At 47.4% G+C, this 20,023-nt stretch overlaps 1 protein-coding gene across 3 annotated transcripts; it reads right to left on the reverse strand.

Annotated features, from left to right (window-relative positions):
* Positions 1-290: 290 nt before the first annotated feature.
* Positions 291-20,018, reverse strand: pi4kaa (phosphatidylinositol 4-kinase, catalytic, alpha a). 3 transcript variants are annotated; one of them, XM_046374432.1, is made up of 54 exons: positions 19,783-20,018; positions 17,328-17,444; positions 17,152-17,245; positions 16,930-17,018; positions 16,659-16,731; positions 16,305-16,564; positions 16,142-16,208; positions 15,909-16,057; positions 15,753-15,818; positions 15,576-15,672; positions 15,285-15,476; positions 15,095-15,195; positions 14,694-14,823; positions 14,484-14,613; positions 14,296-14,391; positions 14,035-14,218; positions 13,853-13,953; positions 13,573-13,741; positions 13,093-13,143; positions 12,787-12,895; positions 12,481-12,617; positions 12,263-12,396; positions 12,083-12,165; positions 11,936-12,006; positions 11,492-11,616; positions 11,298-11,379; positions 11,110-11,193; positions 10,893-10,982; positions 10,671-10,790; positions 9,935-10,027; positions 9,570-9,726; positions 9,328-9,455; positions 9,077-9,235; positions 8,832-8,983; positions 8,540-8,647; positions 8,019-8,239; positions 7,057-7,212; positions 6,682-6,761; positions 6,395-6,594; positions 5,955-6,042; positions 5,576-5,743; positions 5,430-5,483; positions 5,089-5,209; positions 4,685-4,814; positions 4,524-4,594; positions 4,289-4,361; positions 3,985-4,165; positions 3,795-3,899; positions 3,586-3,711; positions 3,209-3,329; positions 2,961-3,120; positions 2,766-2,855; positions 2,451-2,534; positions 291-2,145 (listed from the first exon to the last, which is right to left on the reverse strand). In XM_046374432.1, the coding sequence occupies exons 1-54, from the start codon at positions 19,879-19,881 to the stop codon at positions 2,094-2,096; spliced, it is 6,378 nt and encodes a 2,125-aa protein (XP_046230388.1). In that variant the 5' UTR covers positions 19,882-20,018; the 3' UTR covers positions 291-2,093. The 3 variants fall into 3 exon arrangements, with proteins under 3 accessions (XP_046230388.1, XP_046230389.1, XP_046230390.1); XM_046374433.1 differs by having other exon boundaries at positions 8,112-8,239; positions 19,783-20,017; XM_046374434.1 differs by lacking the exon at positions 19,783-20,018 and adding an exon at positions 18,133-19,722.
* Positions 20,019-20,023: the final 5 nt, after the last annotated feature.

The raw sequence follows: 20,023 nt of genomic DNA on the forward strand, positions 1-20,023 counted from the left end.
ACTTTCACTGGCAGAACTGGAGGTGAAAAGTTTTTTATTTTTTATTCCCATCAATAACACTTTGTAGAAGTTCAAACACGTTTTTAGCTTTCGGTCAGACTCTCCCTGATGACCTGAGCCAGCGATGCTCTTCCCGCCGCCGTCGGACATGTGAGCGGGTTTATGTCAGAGGTCAGAGGTCAACCCTCCCATTTCCCAGGGTTTCCTCTTCATTCAAGCAGAAGTGTTAAAATAATTCACTGGTTAGGAAAGAAAAACGACAAGAAAGCAAGAAAGGAACAGCAGCAGTCTGAGGAAATGAACATTTAATCTGGAAATGTTTTCACACTTTATCAGAATAACAGACGTGAATCTGAACCAGCCATGATGTCCACACACACACACACACACACACAGAGTGTATCTTCTACATACAGACCGACTTTTGTTGGATGCCTAACAAACTGAAACTCCACGACATTAAAAGTGGCTTCGGAGTTGATCGAGTCTCTTGTGAGCAGCCATTAAACTGATCAATACTTCAGTCACGTAAAGACAGCAGCTGCGACGTACAGTAAAACACTGGAGGGAATTACAGCAAGTTCACATCTCACAAATACAGTAACAGTATACATGAATATATTGCATAAAGTTAAGTTTTTCTTCTGTCAAGTATCACTACGGTTGTGTTTCTACCGATGGTAGGAGAAATGGCTTTTAGGTTTAATCCTCATCTGCATCAGAAACAGGAAAGTCTGGCTCCGTGTGAGACAACCGCGGTCCACTCTGTCCTGTTTCCACCACAGGAACCGAACACGGGGCCTTCGCTTCAGGTTCTGCTTCCACTTCCACACCAAGCGCACCCTCAGGGGGGGCCGGAGCAGGGCCGTGACTAAAGGGGACCTTCAGAGTCGGGGTGTTGTTAGTCCTGTGAGAGGGCCACCGAATGATGTGGGCGAGTTTCATGTGACGTTGAAAAAAATGTGAAAAATGAACTCCTGATGTACGTGAACGTCAGCTGGAGTTGGAGCAACCAATCAAAGGTTCCAGCTTTGGAGCCGCGATTTGCACGATTTGTAAACGTGTCTGTTGATTCTGAAGCTTCTTCTTAGTTCACATGCTGCATATTGAGTTTCCCTCCCGTGTATAATTTGCGTGATGGTATTTGGTTGTAACCTCTTACTGCTGACCTACATTACTTAGAAAAGTTATTTGTTAGTGTAAACTCTGATAGCAAGTCGGGTAAAGCAGTGTTTTAGTGCCTTTAGGGAACATGCTGGGACAAAACCACCCGGTAACCTAAAGCTTCAAACAGCTTATCAACATCTTGTTTGAGCGGTAAAATACAATATTGCTGCCACATTACGACTTAAAAGCTCAGGAGGCTCTCGAGGAGCTCCTGAACGGGTTAGTAAAACACAGTGGAAACAAGAGGCAGAACCTTAAAAGAGTTCAGCTTCGTCCCTGTGGTGGAAAAACACATCTGAGGAAGCGATTTAAGCTAAAAGCTGGCGTGAAGAGGTGCGACATGACAGCACAGTTAAAACTTTTTAAACTCTTCTGATAAATATGTTCTACAGAAAAATACCTGCGACCGTGATGCGACCCTACAGTAAATATTGTACAGTAAACACTACAGCATCAGGACGTTTGATGTTTCTACAGACTACAGTTGAGCGCCGACTGACTTCCTGCGCTCATTTTTCATGTCACAGCTCGCGTTCGACCGAAGCAGCTGAATAAACTGCAGATTGTTCTCGTCTCTCTCTTCAAACTCTCGATCGAAGCCGATAAAATACTGTGATCTGTAAAGTGCATGAAAGTGGACAACAGCATCGACACAAAATGCTAACAGCTGCTTCGACAAACACTATAAATATGGCTCCCGTTATGGCCGTCGTCCTCAGGTCAGTTGGTGTTTGCTGAGTAACAAAACACTTAAAGGGTGAAGCGCGTCGCTCCTCAGAGCGCGGCTCTAAAGCTCAGACGTACGATATTAAATCAGATACAGAACAGTGTGTGAAGGTTCAGGATCAAAGTGCCACGTTCAGGAGCAGAGCGCAGTAAACATCATCCGAGTGAGGGCTCGCTGGACGAACGACAGCAGAGGATCTTCAGTAGGGAATCTGGTTCTGGTAATACTGCAGCATGTCGTACGTTTTGCTCCTGTTGGAAACAAGTTCATGAAAATGTGTCAACGACGAACAAAGTCAGGCAGCAGATTGGCACTTTAACTTTAAGATTTGGTTCACGGTGCCCGAATAAGAATATCAAGAACATTAAAGAACACAAAGAAGGCAGCTGAACTTCACAGAGGCTGAAACAAACGTTGCTGAAGACACGTCCACATGCAGACTAACAGAATGAACGTGCAGCCCCTGAACGCACCGCGTGTGGCTTCAGTCTCAGAATCGTTAACACCCCTGATGATGTTTACGTCAGGTGAGATGAGCTGCTGAGATTTTTCTCACCTGCTGCTCAGGAAACAGCTTTGGATGACCTTGATGATGAACGCCGCTGCTTCTTTCTCACTCATTTGAGGATTAAACCGTCCTCTGATTGAAAACAGAAAAAAACATTTATGTTTAAAGCTGCATTACTTGACTTTTTTGCTGGTCAGAGCAGTGAGGCTAAACCTGAAGGTAAAGCTGTGCGCTGAAAGATGCTAAAACGCTCTGTAGAGCTGAGGGGAACCCGGGAACAGAACTTACAGTCACGTAAGTCAAGATAAATCAGTAATAACTCATAACTGAACACACACAGAGACGTCCTACTGTTGGACTTACTTGAGGAGTTTGATGGTTTGTCCTCTGAAGCACGGCAGTCCAGTGTCCAGCATGAGGGTCACCAGAGAAACCACTGCATCCATGTAGGGTCTTCACGTTCACAAGACAACAAAAAGTCGAGTTAAATCACAATAAATAAAATAAATAAAAACGTCTTCCAGCTCTTTCCTCCATCATGTCCTGCAGACGTCTTACCGTACAGCCAGATATCCTCTGACACACATCTCCATGAACCATTTGAAAGGCGTGGCCTCCATCTTGCCCCCCATGATCATCACCATCTCGTCCGTCAGCTTGATGTCCGGCTCCCAGCCCAGGTTTCCTCCAGGAGAGCTCTCGAACATGAAGCCAAAGTCTGGAGGAAACCCGGCACACGTGAACACAATCAGTCGGTCACACGGGCTCAGGTACTGTGGTGTCCATGTGTGTGCACCTTACTGTACCTATGTGGATGAGGTGGCCCTTGCTGTCCAGCATGATGTTGCCGTTGTGTCTGTCTTTGATCTGCAGCAGGAACAGCAGCAGGCTGTAGGCGGCCATGCTGCGGATGAAGTTATATCGAGCCTGTGGACGGCAGGAGAGGACATCAGTGACACCTCAGTGAAGGACACGCCTCCTCCCGTTCAGACAGAGGGCCAATCACAACCGTTTATCTAACGTGGGGCTGACAGAGGCCACTTGTCACTGCTCTGATTGGTTGTATCCAGTCTGCAGGACCATTAAACTGCATGACCATTAAACTGCATGACCATTAAACTGCATGACCATTAAACCTGCGTGGTGCTGATCAAATATGAATGAAGAGTTCAAAGCTCCACACCTTCTGGAAGGCGAGGGTGGATTCATCTCCGTACTGATTACGGAAGTAATCGTACATCCCGAAGTCCGTCTGTCTGCCCAGCTGGTCTCTGGACTTGCAGTCTGGGATGCACTCGATCACACCACACTGATGAAATGAAGGTCATTTAATAAAAACCAGACAGTGAAAATTAAATGGAGGGAGGATCAGAACATGCACGTGCAGCTCACCCCCGGCGCAGTGGCCACCACTCTGTAGGGGAAGACAAAGAGATCCAAGCCGACCAGCTGGAAAATGTTCTTGAAAAGCCCGATGATCTGCAGAGCGAGCATATCCTGGAGAAACACAGGAGAGTCACAGGAGAAGTCCACTTTCCTCCCCTGAAATGTCCCAGTTACTCAGTGCACCTGTCAAATGTACCTGTCTACAGTCGTCTCCCACTTTAAAGATGGCCGCCTGCCAGCAGACCCTGCGCGATCCGTCCGGATTCTCCTCCCCGTCTTCCAGGGAGTCGGAGGGGCAGCGGAGACCCTCCCTCTCCAGCTCGCTCACCCCACAGCGCTTCACCTTAAACTTGGCCAGGTAAGGCGCCTTGGCAGCGCTGTGACGACAGAGAAAACACAACATCGTCACGACTTGAACACGACACGAGGGCGGATCTGAGTCCCGAGGGGGAGCATCCTGATCTGCTCTGCAGGAGGAATGAACCAAAGCCTGTTGTTACCTCTGCATGGGGGTTCCTGACTTGTAGTCGATGTCCAACACTATGGCCTCAGGGTTACTTGGTAGGTAGCAGCCTGAAGAAGAAGAAGACGACAGAGGACAGCAGGAAGTGGTCAGCATGTGCAAATACTTACACTTTGATAAATCATATTTTAAGTACCACACTTGAGTATTCAGAAAGTATTCAAAATGAAGGTTTTCGCTGCTTCCTGCTTTGCGACGCTGCGTTTCATTACCTGGCTGGACTCTGATATCCGACAGAGCTTTGAGACACGCCCTTTTTCTCTCCTCTCCCTTTGGAACCGGCCTGAGAAAACACACATCAGTCAGGTTTTCCACGACACCAGAACATCTTCCTGTCTGCTAACGATCTGCAGTGCAGTGCTGATGGACGTACTTGATAATGGCCGACACATTGGTGATCTTGTTGAAGAAGTCAAACTCCCTCTGGTAGAAGTCTTTGGCCGGGCCCGACAGAGATCCTGTGATCTCCTCGACCATCTGCTCCAACAGCTCCCCGATGTCGGCTGCACACATCAGAAGATCACAACCACTTCATTTGGTTTAATTAGGCCCAACGACAACATGATTACACTTTCGCTCAGAGCAGCCAGAAGGAACAAACATGACAGTAAATTAATGATTTCTGAACACATGGAAGGACCGAACTGATAACATCCAAATGGGATATTTGGATGTAGGAATGAAATTTGTTTTCAAACTCTTCTAAAAACTTCTGTCCACGTGTTCTGACGTTGCTCCGTATGAATGGATTAGAGATCCTGCTCAGTCCGTACTCACGGTCTTTGTGGTGTCCCTCCTCGTCCATGAAGATGTTGGTCTTCATGTTCCAGATGAACTGGTGGGCGAGAAGCTGGGAGGTCTGGGCCGCCCACAGGATGTACTCTCTGACATAACCCATCTGAGACGGACATCAGAGTACCAGAGTTCACCACCACTGCTTCATAAATGACCAATGAAACGTCAGTACAGTCGTTGGTTCATCCTTTAGCTTGCTTTACTGTCCCTCGTCTTCAACTTACGGGAACTAAACATGATGAAGCTCATGATAACGAAGAGTTACGTTATGCTATGCACTCGTGTGGGTTGAGCTCAGTGAAAGCAGAGCACCTCAGGTTTACCTTGTCATAACGGAGAGCCTGAACAATCTGAGGAATGTAGAACAAGATGGCGTCCTAAGATGAGAACGAAACAAGTGCAAAGTTAAGACAGCAGTGGTTTTCATAAACTCTAATGCTGCTCCAACACCCCAGAGTGTGTGACTTACAGGAGGGAAGGAGCGAAGCACCTTCACGCCATACTGAGCCGTGAGAGGATGAGGAGGGTACATGCTGCTGAAGTAGGACAGACCGGTGGGCGGGTCGGCTGTAGCCCAACACAGGATGTGACTCAGCTCAGGAGAGTCTGCGTCGATCGTGTGCCATGTCACCAGGAACTGAAGCAGCCAGGGAAACATAAGGCACAAGACGAGACGTTTTTCTATCTGCACAGTTCTGCTGACTTGCTCATTTTCCTTGGATTTCTGTGCTGGTATCACAGCTAAGTTTTCATGCAGTGCAATCGACAGGATTCTCTACGTCGTTCCCGTCTCTGATTTCCAGACACCTATTTTAAAGTGGCAGCGATCACCTCCGACGTCATCTTACCTTGACGGCCTCCGGTACATCACTGACAGCTCCGGGATCCAGTCTCACCAGCCGGGTCACTTCAGCAACAATGGCGTCATTTTTAAACCTGGAAACAGAGGAGTTTATCAAAAAAAAACAAAACAAAACAAGTAAGCAATCTACACTCTGGGACAGGCTGGTAGTTAATATCAAGAGCTGTCCTCTCACTCAAACACGTCTCCCGTTTGGGCAGGAGTGTTTCTACTTCCTGTCTTACTTTTGTGCTAAAAAACCCACAGAAACACACATTAATACACATGAATATCTTTTATGAGCTAACTTTAGCCACCATAAGCTACCTGTCAGGCCATACAGAGTGAGGCTGCAGTTTCAGTTTTTCATTTAAAGAAGCTTTTCTTTTCTCACCCTGAAACGACATCACATCGGCCTGTTTTTGCACGAACAGGGAGAGTGACTACCTTGTTGGTAACTGCATGGCCAGGTAAGGTGCGATACTCCAGGCCAGGTTCACGTTATCCTTCCACTGTTTCTCGGTCAGACTGATGTACTTGGACCTCCAGTTGGCGATGCTGGTTTCCACCGACTGCTCCGTGGAGATGGCCAGCTCCTGAGCGGACAGGGGGTTGTACCACGTCGTCAAGCGTTCGATCTCGCTGGCCTGAGAAAGACGGACGGGCAGAAGAGCGTGAAGAGCGGCTGGTCTCGAGCAGCTATGCAGTAATACAAACTCATTCTCAGCCCTCACCAGTAAGGCCAGCAACAGAGTCCTGCGTTTCATGTAGTATTTGTGAAGCTGCGTCCCTCTGTTACTCTTCTTGGACGTGCCTGGAAGGACGTAGAGGTACAGACAGTCAAACCAGAGTACCAGTTTAAGTCTCAGTCTGTGTTCTCATGGACGGCTGATCCAGGTCTGACTCCAGCTAAGAAGATGGGGTCTTGCTGTCTCTCTTTTTACTTGGATTTGTTAAAAAAAAAAAAAACATTGACTGTGAGACCTCGCATGCACAAACACACACAAGAACCTGAAAAGTCTGAACTGACGAGACTGACGTTCGACCTCCCCGTCCTCCTGCTTGTGCTGAGTCATGACTTGTGTTCGCACGCTGAACATAAGCTGTACCTGATTTCTTGGATGTGGTGGACATGCCACTGGACAGCGGGTACGTGTTGATCCATCCCTGGCCGCTCTGCTGGGACCGCGAGCTCGAGTCTATGTTGCTCCGCAGGTCGGCAGCGTTCATCACCGACAGACTGTTCAAGGACGAGTCCTGATTGTCTGTTTACACACAAACAGATTCAGTACGGCCAGAAAACAAGCACATTCACGCCTCATTAACCACTTTGACTTGTCTCACGAGTTTGTTACACAGATAAAACCATCAACAACATGAGCGATGATGGGGGAGTTTCTGGGGAGCGAGATGAGCTGCATCTGTTAGTCCTCTGCTGTTGTGATGGACATGAAGGCAGGGAAATCCAGAAGGATTTACAGGAGGCGTAGGTAGATTTTGCCTTGAACCACTGATTCTGGGTCAGATGTTATTCTGTCTTGTTAATGCACGGGTGGGAGCAGCCGGATTAATCTGATCCAGGATCGGGGGTCAGAGGACTCGTCTACCTGAAGCAATTCCATGTGAATGAGAATGAGTCCATGTTTTTTCTCGGGGACGTCGGGAATGAAGAGGAAGGGATTTTCTGGGGTGGAAGAAAAAAACATTTTGAATTTGTACTTTCTTCTCTTGACGATCGAGGGCGGGCAGGCGGGTGGGCTGACATGATGAATAATCATGCATCTTGACGCGACTGGCAAATTTGCGCTTTTCCTCACAGCTGCTTCGATAAAAATCAGACTAAGATACTGAAATATAAAGAGCAAAGGCAGAAAGTGTGAGAAAGTAAGAGGAGACAAGAGGGGAATGTTTGGAGAAAAAAGCCATAAAAAGCCGGGTTGCCATCACAGATAGATACGAGGATCTATCAGCAGCGTCGTGAGGACGAACAGCGACAAATTTGACACGCGTTTAAAAAACAAAAACATGCCCCTGTTGCAGTGCAGTCCGAGCTCCACCGCTTTAGGCTTACTTAAGATAGAAATTGGAGAAGTGCTGGACACGATAAGCGATCCGAATATCCCGGCAGAGAGCGTGCTCGGGGCGGGGGTAGTACCAAGCTCACCAGGTGGGACCAAGTGGCACGCTGCCAGGTACTTCTTGTCGGACAGGATGCTGGCGTAGAAACGGATCATGATGCTGATGTCCTCGCGGAGATGCTTGTCGCCCTGGGTGGGAAACTTTGGAGCCACGCTGCAGAGACGGACAGCAGAGAGTTTAGACTGTGCAGTTTTAAATCATGTTTTTGTTTGTTTTTGTCTTGTGTCTTCATGTTTCACGAGCACACAGCGACAGGAAATGAAAGGCATCCTTAGTTCTCTGGGTTTGAACTTTGTTGGAAACATCTGGGATGATGTAAGTCCACAACCCAACTAAATATATAGTAAATGTCAAATCATTTTTATGTATTTTAATGCAGAAATGTTACATATTGTGACTCTGACTGCTTGCATAAAAGCTCAGTTCTGACCTGCACAGAGAGCATGCGGGTACCTGAAGTAATCGAAGGCTGTAGAATAGATCTTCTCTCGGAGAACATTTCTCACAGTTGCATTGGTGAGGACGTCAGAATGGAGCAGAGCGAGACCCAGCGTGAGCAGCCTGAAGCACAGAGAAACGTGATCACTGGGAACATCTGCATCTTTATTGTCCTCAAACCAATTTCCCTAAAAGACGAGCTTATTGTGAAGAACAGATGAGTTTCCATCAGCACAGGGGTGAGAAAAGGACCCAAGTCTCATTTTTGGGTTAGCACTTCCTTTGAGGTTTGTGTGCGCTCACGTACCTGAAACGAGGTCCGATGGCAGCTACGTGGCGGTTGAGGCTACTCTTAGCCCCACCGACGTTGAGGGACAGCGAGCGCTGCAGCAAACTGCCAAAGATCTCCACTTGATCCGCGCTGGAATACTTGGCGATCTCAAACCTCTGAATGAGAAACTGACGGGAAAGAGGAAGACAGAGGAGGCGATAAGAAGTGGAAGGGGAGAAGGTCGATAAGAACGTGTGGTACATCCCGAGCGTGTGTCTGACCTCGATCCATATGTGGTGAGGGGTGACGTCCGGAGGGCAGGGGTTAGGCTGACTCTCCTCTGAGGCGGCCAGAGGATCAGCCTCCACCTGAGCGTCTGAGAACAAGCCCATCTTCAGCTCCACTGTCATCTGCCACGCTCCCGCCATCTCACGCATAAACTAGGCAGACAGAGGGGTGGTCGACAGAGTGAGCGCCACACATGGACGAGACGCGAGACTCTCAAAGCAAAAGTTCAAACACGTCTACGTACCGGCACTTCCACTCCAACGCGAGCAGCCAGCAGCCACTCCCAGCAAGCGATGGCAGTTTCCATGCCGTGTGCTGTGAACATCTTGAGTGGAGACCAGCAGAGGTGGTGCAGGAGCTGAGGGTCGCAGTCTGAGAGTCCAGTGGAGAGAACAAACAAAGCATTTTAAAGAGAACACGGAGCCGAGCGTGTGGTGTAAAACATGTTCACGTGTGTTTACAGACAGACGGAGGGAAAAGCGAAACCTTTGCTGCTGATGAGCAAAGCGGCCAGTTTGAACATGGCCTCAGTGAAGGCCTCCGGCTGCGCAGAGTCCAAAGCTTCTCCCATCTGTTTGATCATCAGCCGGCCCAGATCGGACTGCCCGCGAACTGCCTGGGCAAAGTGGATCATACCTGACACCTGCACATACAAGAGGAGCAGTGTCACAGCGTTTCATCCACAGTTCATGTCCACAGAATCCGACCTGAATGAATTCTTTTCGGGGGGGGGGCAGAAAAAGCTCGAGAACCACTGATAAGGTCGACTGGATTATGTTTACAGACAAACTTATGATCATACAGTTTCAATCAAATCTGACTGATTGAAACGAAAATCTGTGTATTTTTACCTCTCCGGCGTATCTGTTCCTCAGGTTAAGGGAGGCCATGAAGTTAGAGTAGTCCTTCTTCACACAGGCGGGCCGCTCAGTCAGCTGAGTGGACTGCAGGTGAAAGCATGTGAATTGTGAGTGATTATGCAGAGAATATAAAATGTCTGAAAAATGCTCCCATTAGGCCCCTTCCAGCCATGGAAGATGTAACACTGAGTCTTCATCTTTCTGATAAAGTGAATCTTTACTGAAGCTGTCTGTTATGTAAATGTCCCTAATGACACGGGGTGTGTGTGTGATTTCTGGCAGCTGGTGTGTGAGGGGGAGACGAGTGGAAAGTGATGACATGAAGGTGTTGTTTGTTCTCTCACAGTCTGCATCAGTGTTGCATTCAGTTATGTCGCCACTGAAGTTTGAATTACTGTCGGTTATGACGCCTGCCTCCTGTTCCCTCGTCAATCTTCCCACTCATCCCTGTTTTATAATATCATTGAACTGAATTTTAGGCTTGAAGACAGAAACCTTGTAAGTATTCTGGATGTATATGACATGTATATGACAGGTGTAAATGCATCTAAACTCAAACTCTCTGCAATCCGTGAAGAAAGCGAATTCAGCAGCCACAGTAGCAGTTGTGGCGTCCCACAAGGCTCCACCCTTGAGCCACTTTTGTTCCTGACAAAAACCAAGGATCTGACAAACAAATGAAACCAATGATAATCATTTGCATATGAAAAGTGATTTTGTGACGCACCCCGAGCGTGGTGCTCTGTCTGTTGTAACCAGCGAAGTGCAGGATGCTTTCTGTGGCCATGGCCAGGCCTGTGTGCTGGGACAGACCCGACACCCAGTTCTGATGTTTGTTTAGATACTCCTGAAAAAGATCTCAGGGTCAGTTCAGTGGACAAAATCAAGTTCAATGCCACTGTGTAAACCTTTTCATCGTGTGTTTTAAGTTTTACAGGATGAATGTTACCTGGAGGTGTGATTTGGTCACAGATGGCGCCCACTTCATGGCCTCTTTCAGGATCTCCCCACAGCGTGCAGCAAAATCCTTCACTATGCTCTACAAATCAAGATACAATCTGCCTTACGCGTCTAAAAAAAGATAACTTTCCTCACAATTCTTTCACACCGCAGATGGAGAATAATTAGTGAAGACACTTGACAGTAGTGAGTGAATGAAACGTCACCTCTCTGGCTTCATATGTATCTGGGACGGTGATTCTGTATGGTGTGTCCGGGATGTCGTAATAAGGTTGGTCTTTATGAATGTCCTGCAATGCAGAATAAACATCAGCATCAATGTCACCGTGTACACATCCATCAGATATCAGACAGGGTGACGCGACAACGATGCACACGCCGTGAACTGACTTACTGCACTGAGCGAGAGGGACAGCGTCTGCAGGATGTCCAGCATGGTCCTCAGGACGCGTCCACTCCATAACAAGTGGGGGAAACTGAGATGAGAGAAAACACTGTTGACTCTGCTGGGTCTGAACCTGCTTTTTAAACGGTTTATAAGAGAGTGAGCGTGGCACTCTGAGAACGAGTGTTTCAGTGCACTCTCACGTTTCGGCCAGCCCAGATAAATATTTGTCAGCCACCCTGCGGATCCTCTTGTGGATGTGGTTGAAGTTGACCAGGAGGAACTGAGCGTGGCGTTCAAGCTCCTCCTCGTGGGCTTTGGTTTTTGGCTGAAAATAACCATTATGTCCACTAATGATTAATCTGAGGATTATTTCTTGATCAAGAAAAAGGACTGAAGATTCATTATCCAAACATTTGCAGTTTAATTTTCTGTCGACTAGTTAATTGGAAAACTTTTTAAACTCTAATTAAGATACAGCGCTGTAGTTCGTAAGCAGACCCCACATCTCAGTTTCAGACATAGCAGCTTATTTGCTAAGACTACAGATGGCACGGTTCATTTATAGCCATTGTGTGATGAAACAGTAATCCAAAAAGAGTCTAAATGGGAAATGAGTTCTTCTCCAGTGAAAACATCTCACTCACTTTTTCAGCCATCATTTGCAGGAAGACCTCAAAAACCTTGTCGCTAACAGCAATCACACACTGCATCATGCCTGGAGAGAATATGCTAAATATTAGAGCATATACTAAACATGTAGAAAGATTTGGTGTATTTCTTCTGCTGCTCACCAGATTTATCCTTCTGTATGGCTCTGTCTTCAAAGTATCGGAACATGACCTGAAAGCGGTCAGAGTCCAGGGAGCGCAGCATCCTAACAGACCACCAAGAAACAGAAAAGAATAAAACTTATATGCACAAATACAACCCCTGAACACGGTCAAGCAGAAACATGCAGACGTGTTTTATACCTCATGTATTCCAGTCTGTAAACAGACAACAAATACGTCGACATGGCAAAGTCCAGTTTGTTGATGAGAGCAGCAACCTCTGGAGGAGGATCCAGCAGGTTGATGATGGTGCTGCGCAGATCATTCAGCTCCGCCTGGAACATGACAATCGCTCATAAACTTAACAACACGTTAAAGCACAAGCGCGTACATGCACGTGTATGTGTGTGCTCTCATACTGGAGTCACGGTGTCGTTCTTCAGCGCAGAGTTGTACTGCAGCTCTGAGCGTAAAGGCTCCCCGCTGGGAAATGTGAGCAGCGGTGATTTGGTCGCAATCTCACAAACTCCCTCGTACCATTCCTCTGGCCACAGACCTGAAGATTCAGAAGAAAGAAAACATGCAGGAACTGACACATTCCTTCACATTTCACTGAGGTTAATGCACCAATACACGACGAAACGTGGACTGATGTTATCACACTCTAAAGACGAGACTTAAGGCATGCAGCGAAAACAGAAATAAAAATGCGTAGGTGAACCAACCTGAGCCCTCCACAGCAAATCCCATGACGACAGAGTAGAGCCAGAAGTCCCTGAAGAGCTTCTGCAGACGCGGCTTTGCCTCCTTAATTGGTGGCAACCTCTTCGTCAGCTAACATCAGAGGGAGAAGACTCGTTAGTGTGTCCTCAAAAGAGACCGACCAAAATGATGTTTGACCACCACAGCTCGTGTTTTTAGACTTTGCACTGACATGATTTAATATGCTAAATGACTCGGTCTGATTACAAGGAGAAGGTGATAAAAATAACGTGATGGAAGCTGGAAATGTTGCAGATACAAACACTCACCACTGCAATAACTGGAATCAGGACGCCGAGGTTTCCAGCACTGCTGGACGCCTGCAGAGACAGATGAGGACCTCTGGGAGTCAGTATGAGTCAAATAAAGTTTGCTGAATTGTTGAACAGCATCTGAAACCTCCTCTGCCCACAGCTTTCTGATGTGGGAATTCACTGGGTGCACCTGATAATTTCTGTAACTTTCCATAACAACGTGACGTTCACACACACTTTCCACAGTAATCCAACAGGTTTCCTTTACACAACTTCTTCCATCTCTTTTCAGCAACTCACATTATTTGTCTGATGTTTGCCTGAGAGAGATGAGACGTAACGACAAAGCAAACTTGGAGGTGAACCCAGGATGCTGCAGCAGGGATCTCCTAGCAGCAAACAACACTTGCAGGCTTTCGTTTACACGTGTGTGTATGTGTGTGTGTGTGTGTGTGTGTGTGTGTGTGTGTGTGTGTGTGCGTGTGCGTGAGATACCTTCAGAGCCGGGCCCTTGTCTGACGCTCTCTCGCTGGCTCTCTTCCCTTCCAAGCCGAGCTGAACAAAAAGCTCCAGCAGGTTGACCAGCAGCTCGTCGACCATCTGCTCAGCCTGAAGGTTGGCTGCTATGTTGCCCAGAGCATTTATCACAGCCAAGGAACAGTGTCTGCAGGCAGGGGAGGGAACATTCGTTTACTAGGTGGTCACGACAAACTGTGAATAATACTCGGCTGCACGAGGAGAAGCACATTCTCAGCAAAGCGCTGCGTCATTTCACCTGTATCCATGGTCCTTGTAGTCTTTGGTAGAGTAGACCATGGAGCTGGCTTTGACACTGATCTGCTGGAACAAATTCCACACTTCCTGGTAGATGTATTGCTAAAAAAAAAGAAATATTATGTTATGTTAGATATGTCCTGAAACAGAAACAGAGAAAGTGGAGATGTTACTTTAACCCACATTGCCTGTGATGACCATGCAGCCAAGCTGGTCTATGATGAGCACATCAAGCTGGGAGGGAGGCTGGCAGAACTTCTGCTGCAGGATCTGCAGGATGGGCTCCATCACTCTGGGGGTGTCCCGCAACGCCACAGCAATGTGACCCAAAGCCCTGATGGTGTGGTCTGGGATCAAGTGAGCGTCCCTGGGCAAGAGGGGGAACACGTGTAAATACAATCTCAAATTCTCATCGAAGTCAGTATAACGTGGTGAGTGACTCACTTATCGTTTTCCTGGTAGATGTAGAGACGGTTAGACAGACTGGCGAGAAAAGCTTCCACGATGACATTATCCATAGTCAGTCCGGCTTTCAGACACCTGAGGACGGGCGGAGAAATGGAGCGTAAAGGCCATGTTGACAGTGTGTGTGTGTGTGTGTGCTGCACAGGTGTGTGTGTGCGTGAATTCACCTGCAGATGTTGTCTATGGAGATGTCCCGCAGCTGCTCGTACATGGAGGGCTGGCTCTTCTTGCTCGAGTGGGAGCTGAGGGTCGACTGGGAATGCTCGTTGGTCACGTGGATCTTTATCTCACCCCCTCCTGAAAGAATCAGAACTGGGTGAGAAAACACTGAACGTGAAACGACTGTGGCTGCTGAATGACCAGCGTCCTGCTGTTACCTGGCGTGTACTGGCTGTGGTATTTGTACAGCTTCACCAAAACAGGAGAGGGCACCACCAAGAAGTCTCTCAGTGACGTGGTGACTGAGTGGGCCACCACCGGGAAGCGCTCGCACAGACGACCCAAACCCTGAAGAGACAGACGCACGTGATGGGATTTGAGTGGTTTTTTCAAAAACAAACATCTGGACGACTGGTTCATAAGTTCAAACTCATTCTGATGTCAGAGGAGTTTCAATAAATAAGAATGGCTTAACACAATAACACAAACTAGGCCTCACGTAGAGATTAGCTGTTACTGAAGATTAACATCCGCTAACTGCCAGGTGTGTCTGTTGTGTACCTGTGAGTCTTAAAGGAGGGGATGACAAGAGGAGAAGGAGGGCGGATTAACTGTTTACCTGTAAGCAGCAAATGAGGAGGGGCATGTGAGCGATGATGACTTTACTGGACGTCTTGGACTGCAGCTTCTCCGACAGTTTGGTGCAAAGGTTCTCAGCTCCTGGTGGAAAAAAGAAACAGAGAGAGAAATGTTTTCAGAGATGACGCCGAACACAGATTACTTCCTGTGTGAATGAAGTGACGTCTCACCCTGCTCCTCGGTCACGGCCCACACCATCAGGTCCACGCAGGCAGCGTTGGCCTGGCAGCGCAGTTTGAGTGGGCTCAGTTCGCTCTGGAGGTACTCGACGTCATGCAGGATCCTCTGCAGCTCCGACTGGCTGCTGCTGAACTGCTCCAGCACAAAGTCATGGACCTCCTTCACAAAGTCTGTCTGAAGGTCTGAGGAACACAGAAAGCACATCCTTACTGCTACTGTCACGGTTTGGGAGAAGGTTTTGAGCGGAATTTGAAGAGAGAGGAGAAAACGGGATCCTTTACCTTTTAAATTGTAGAGAGTGTCTCTTAGCATTTTAAATATGGCTACGTACAGAGGATCACTGAAGGTTTTGTAGTAGAGATGAAGACCAGGATTCAGCTGTCGAGAAAGCAGCAGAAACATATCAGTCAGGGTTAAAGCGAGAAGAGACAAACATCTGCAGTGCTTAAAGGTCATACCTCTAAAAGTTCTGCCAGGGAGTCATCCAGTGATTTCAAAAAGGACTCGGAGACAAACTGTTCAACCTATGTGAGAGAGACAACTGAACTCATTTTCACTTTCTGTACATCAAATCTTCGTCTTGGATCAAACACTCTTTCTGTGTGGCTGCTCACCATGTGGAGGAGCTGTCTGAGCATATCCAGAGGGACGTGAAACTCCCCAGAACTGCTGCCAGTGAAAAGAGGGGAGACGGAGAAGCTGGAGCTGATGGTGGAGAAGTAGTAATCAGGGTCCACCGCGCTGCCATCAGGCAGGTATGAGCCTGAAGATGGAGAAGCAGAACTGGTTAAAGCTTGTTCCTCTTCAGGAGGCATCTCGCAACAGGCTCAGCTGCTCCTGCACTGACCTTCAAAGTACTGAGCAGAGGGATCGGCAGGAGAGCTGGGGGTCAGGCAGGCTCTCTCTGGACTCGCCTGGGCACACACACAAACAGGTGACACACGTGAAAATGTTGCTTTTCTCCCCCACACGGGTTTTCTCAACGTTTCTTTTCTCCTGATCATCTCTACCTGTTGCGACACACTGGACAGAGAGGAGCCTTTACGTCTCAGACTGTCTCCCTGACACACCGTGAGCAAAGAGCTCGGCAGGATGGAGCGGAAGTCATTGAAGGACCGTCGGTGCACCGCGTCGCCTTCATCGGCGGGCAGCACGGGAGCAACTGGTCGAGGGAACAGCTTGGACAGCAACGGCTCGTCAGTGTTGCTGTAGCGGCCGAACGCTCGGGCGACACCGAGCAGGGTGGGCACGGTGTACCTGCACAGGCAATCTGCGCAGGAAAAGGGTTGCAGAAGGTAGTTAGCATTCGAAACTACGAATACATAGAAAGGTTACGTAACACACATAGGAAGTCATGTTGGTACCTTTATCATGTGCATCCGGATTCTTGCAGATGTCTTGCAGGACCTGCATGATGTCCATGATCGCCTCCAGGATCTGACAAAGAGGATCACATACCACATATCACATACCACTACACACATTGTCTACACTGTCAACAACCAGACACACAAGTACCTAATTCGTCCTGCTCAAAACTGTCAAAGTCTCTCATTAGATTCAGCTAAATCTTTCAATTCTTTTACTGCACAGCAAATCGGCACCCATTTCTTATGCACACACACACACACACACCTGTCCTCGTAAGGTCTCATCACGCTGGGCAACATCCGAGAGTAGTGTCACAAGAGAAAAGCTGAAGTTCTCAGCAACAGGAAGAGTCTCTGTAAGACAGGAAGTTCACTAATCATTAAGAAAAAAACAGCACCTGAAATAAACAGACAATTACCCAGAACATTATATCACATATTTAATATTGTTACAAACACAACAACAGAATCACAGGAGTAAAGTCACCTCGTCCTGTGCGTTCTGAGCTTTCTTCAATCCACTGAACTTTAGGAAGCCCTCTGAGCAGCCCAAGAAGGTAGGGCACAACAGCCTCTTTGTGCTGCAACAGAAGTGTGACACACGGTTACTGCTGCTGCACCACCACCCTGTGAACCACCCCCATCACCACCCCCAAACATTACCTGCAGGTTCGACTCCACCAGGAAGATTCCCAGTGCGATGACAGCGTCTCTCCTCCTCTCATCCAGCTGGAAGACTCCTCTGAAGTCCACGGGACACATGCATTGTAGCTTCTGGACCTGCGAGAGGACAACACACGGATCACATCTACTGCTGTTTCCACTGAGCTGTGAACATAAGCCATCAGGATAATCGAATCTTTTAAAAGCACACAGAGCTTAAGCAGACAAATCACCCATTTGTGGTTCCATCGGTGATAATGATTTTGTTGGCCTGAATGTGCTTCAGCAATCAAAGCTTCCTCTGGCACTAATTAGCCTGATGCCAAAGGGCCAAAGGGAGGGATTTAAAGCCCACTTAAACACAGAGAGTGAAACCACTGAATCATGTGGTTCGTATGCTGTACGTCTCAATGCGGAGGATCCCTCTGACTGAAAATGCTGCTGAAGGACCATAAAGGGAATTTTGTGGACTAATCTAATCACATCAGCCACAGAGAATATTAACGCCGGACGGCGAGAGCCGAATGTCAGCACTAAAGCATTAATAAAATGCAATAAAAAATGTGGGTGTCAGGGGGTTTGGATTTTCAGCTGGTTGTGAGCCAAAGCTCAGCCTGCTGTGCTTAAGCCTATAATATTAATGAAAAAGTTGGAGCTGAACCAAAAGGATACTTCCATCACAGTTTTGAGCCAATAAAATACAACAACATGTTCATGAGGACCCGCGGCTGTTCTGACACCGACTGAGATGATGTCACTGTACAAACAATGAGGTCGACCTCGGGTTTCTCACTCAGAGACTCACCTGAGCAAACAGCCATAAATGCAGAGCTCAAACAGTCAGCCAATAAAGCAATCAATGAAGCTGATGGCGCGAAAATCAGTGGGTTAAACGATTCTGATGGAGCGATCAATCAAATGCCTGCTAATCGACTTTTTCCTGCTGCAAACTGTCGTAACTTCATCAGCCTTTGTAAATGAACTCTTGGTCGACAGTCTGAGACTTTGAAAAGCCCTGAACTAAAGAAAATAAACAGCAGATTATTCATTGTTACTTGCAGCCCTGCGGAGGTCAAAGACGAGTTTGAAGCTGTCAGCTACACTTCTTAAAACGTATTTATGCAATCCATTCCTGACAAGTGGGTGTCGAAAGAGCCATCACGGACACAGAAAGGCAGAAACCCACGCGGACCAATCGGTGACTTTACAGGCTCTACCAACTGACTGCTCAGTGGATTATTGCTGCCACAGCTCTTTCATCATAGGATGTACTTCCTGTTCGGGTTATGGCTGACATTTCCCCATTCTGAATCGTATTGTCTAATCAGTTCAAACAAATCCCAGCATCCTCAGTGAGTAACACAATCGACCGGATTATTCCAACAACTTCAGTTAGATGGATTTAATAAACATTTGATTTCCTTCGCCTGACGTGTTTCCACTTGAAATTCCTCCCTCATCATTAGTGCCCACTCAGCAATGAATCTGTTCATATGAAGCTGATATCTGATGCGTCATGACCTCATTGATCAGTCTGAGTTCCTGCTGACCTCGCACTGTACTGTACTGTACTGTACTGTTAACCCAGCATCAGGTTTTCTGCATGTCAGTTTATGCTGCTTTAATGAAACTCGGCTGAATTTAGGAACAACATCAGCACAATCGAATCAAAAATATTACAAGGTGTTGAACCTGGATTTTCACGCAGGACCCAGTTAATTCTGCACATTAGTGATGACTATTCTCTGACAAATACGAAAACAATATCGATTTCATGGATCCCGACACTCATTACATTTGCCAGTGAAACGAGATCTCTTTACCTGAATTAACTGTTTTTTTTGCGTGAGGAAAACTGGACAAAAGTTTAAAGACAGCAAAACAAGCTGATCACTTTATGGATTAAGCAACTGTTTGGTCTATGAAATTTTAGAAATGTTTATGCCCATCATCAATCAAATATACTGTGGTGAGAGCGAGACAAAACATACAACTCACAGTAACTGGACTGCAGCATTTCTCTGTCATTTAAACACGGTTCGTTTCTACATTTCTGTGTTTTTGTGATAAATGAGAAGATTCACAGCTGACACTGACAGGTTCAGTGTCCTGCGCCATCCTGTGTGAATGTCAGTCACTGAGGAGATCAGGGAAAGGGAAACATGTCAGCTCTTTAATCTAAAGGAAGATTAACTGCAGGTTCAAAACAGCTAACGTTAGCCGGCGTTAGCCAGCTCTCAATCCGCTACGGACGCTGCTTAAGTTACGCCCTTCATTCACAAAATGACAACGTAATTCACACACTGGCAAACCAACAGACACGACTGCCGTGTTGTTAAATTCATTACACTGAGCACAGCGCGGAAGAAGCGAAGTTAAGGACGGGCCTTCGTGCCAAAGACCCCCTGACAGGTATTAGCTTGCCCCTGCCGTTAGCCTCCGCGGATAACGTTACCTTTTCAATGGGCGCCTGCTGGTGAGCCGCCAGAGACCGAGCCAGAGACAAGACGGTGTTGAAGTAAAATCCTCTGCTCCCCGCTCCAGTTACAGACATGTTTACAGATGCCTTAACGCCGCCGCACCAACACGAACATCTTCCTTCACTCGTCCCGAGGAGAAGTCCGCACTGACAACTACGGCGAGCACAAGGTCCAAACGGCGCAGCGCAAGGTCACAACGCGATACGCTCAGAAAAA

The sequence above is a fragment of the Scatophagus argus genome, chromosome 20, assembly GCF_020382885.2.
Source record: "Scatophagus argus isolate fScaArg1 chromosome 20, fScaArg1.pri, whole genome shotgun sequence".
Classification (NCBI taxonomy): domain Eukaryota; kingdom Metazoa; phylum Chordata; class Actinopteri; family Scatophagidae; genus Scatophagus; species Scatophagus argus.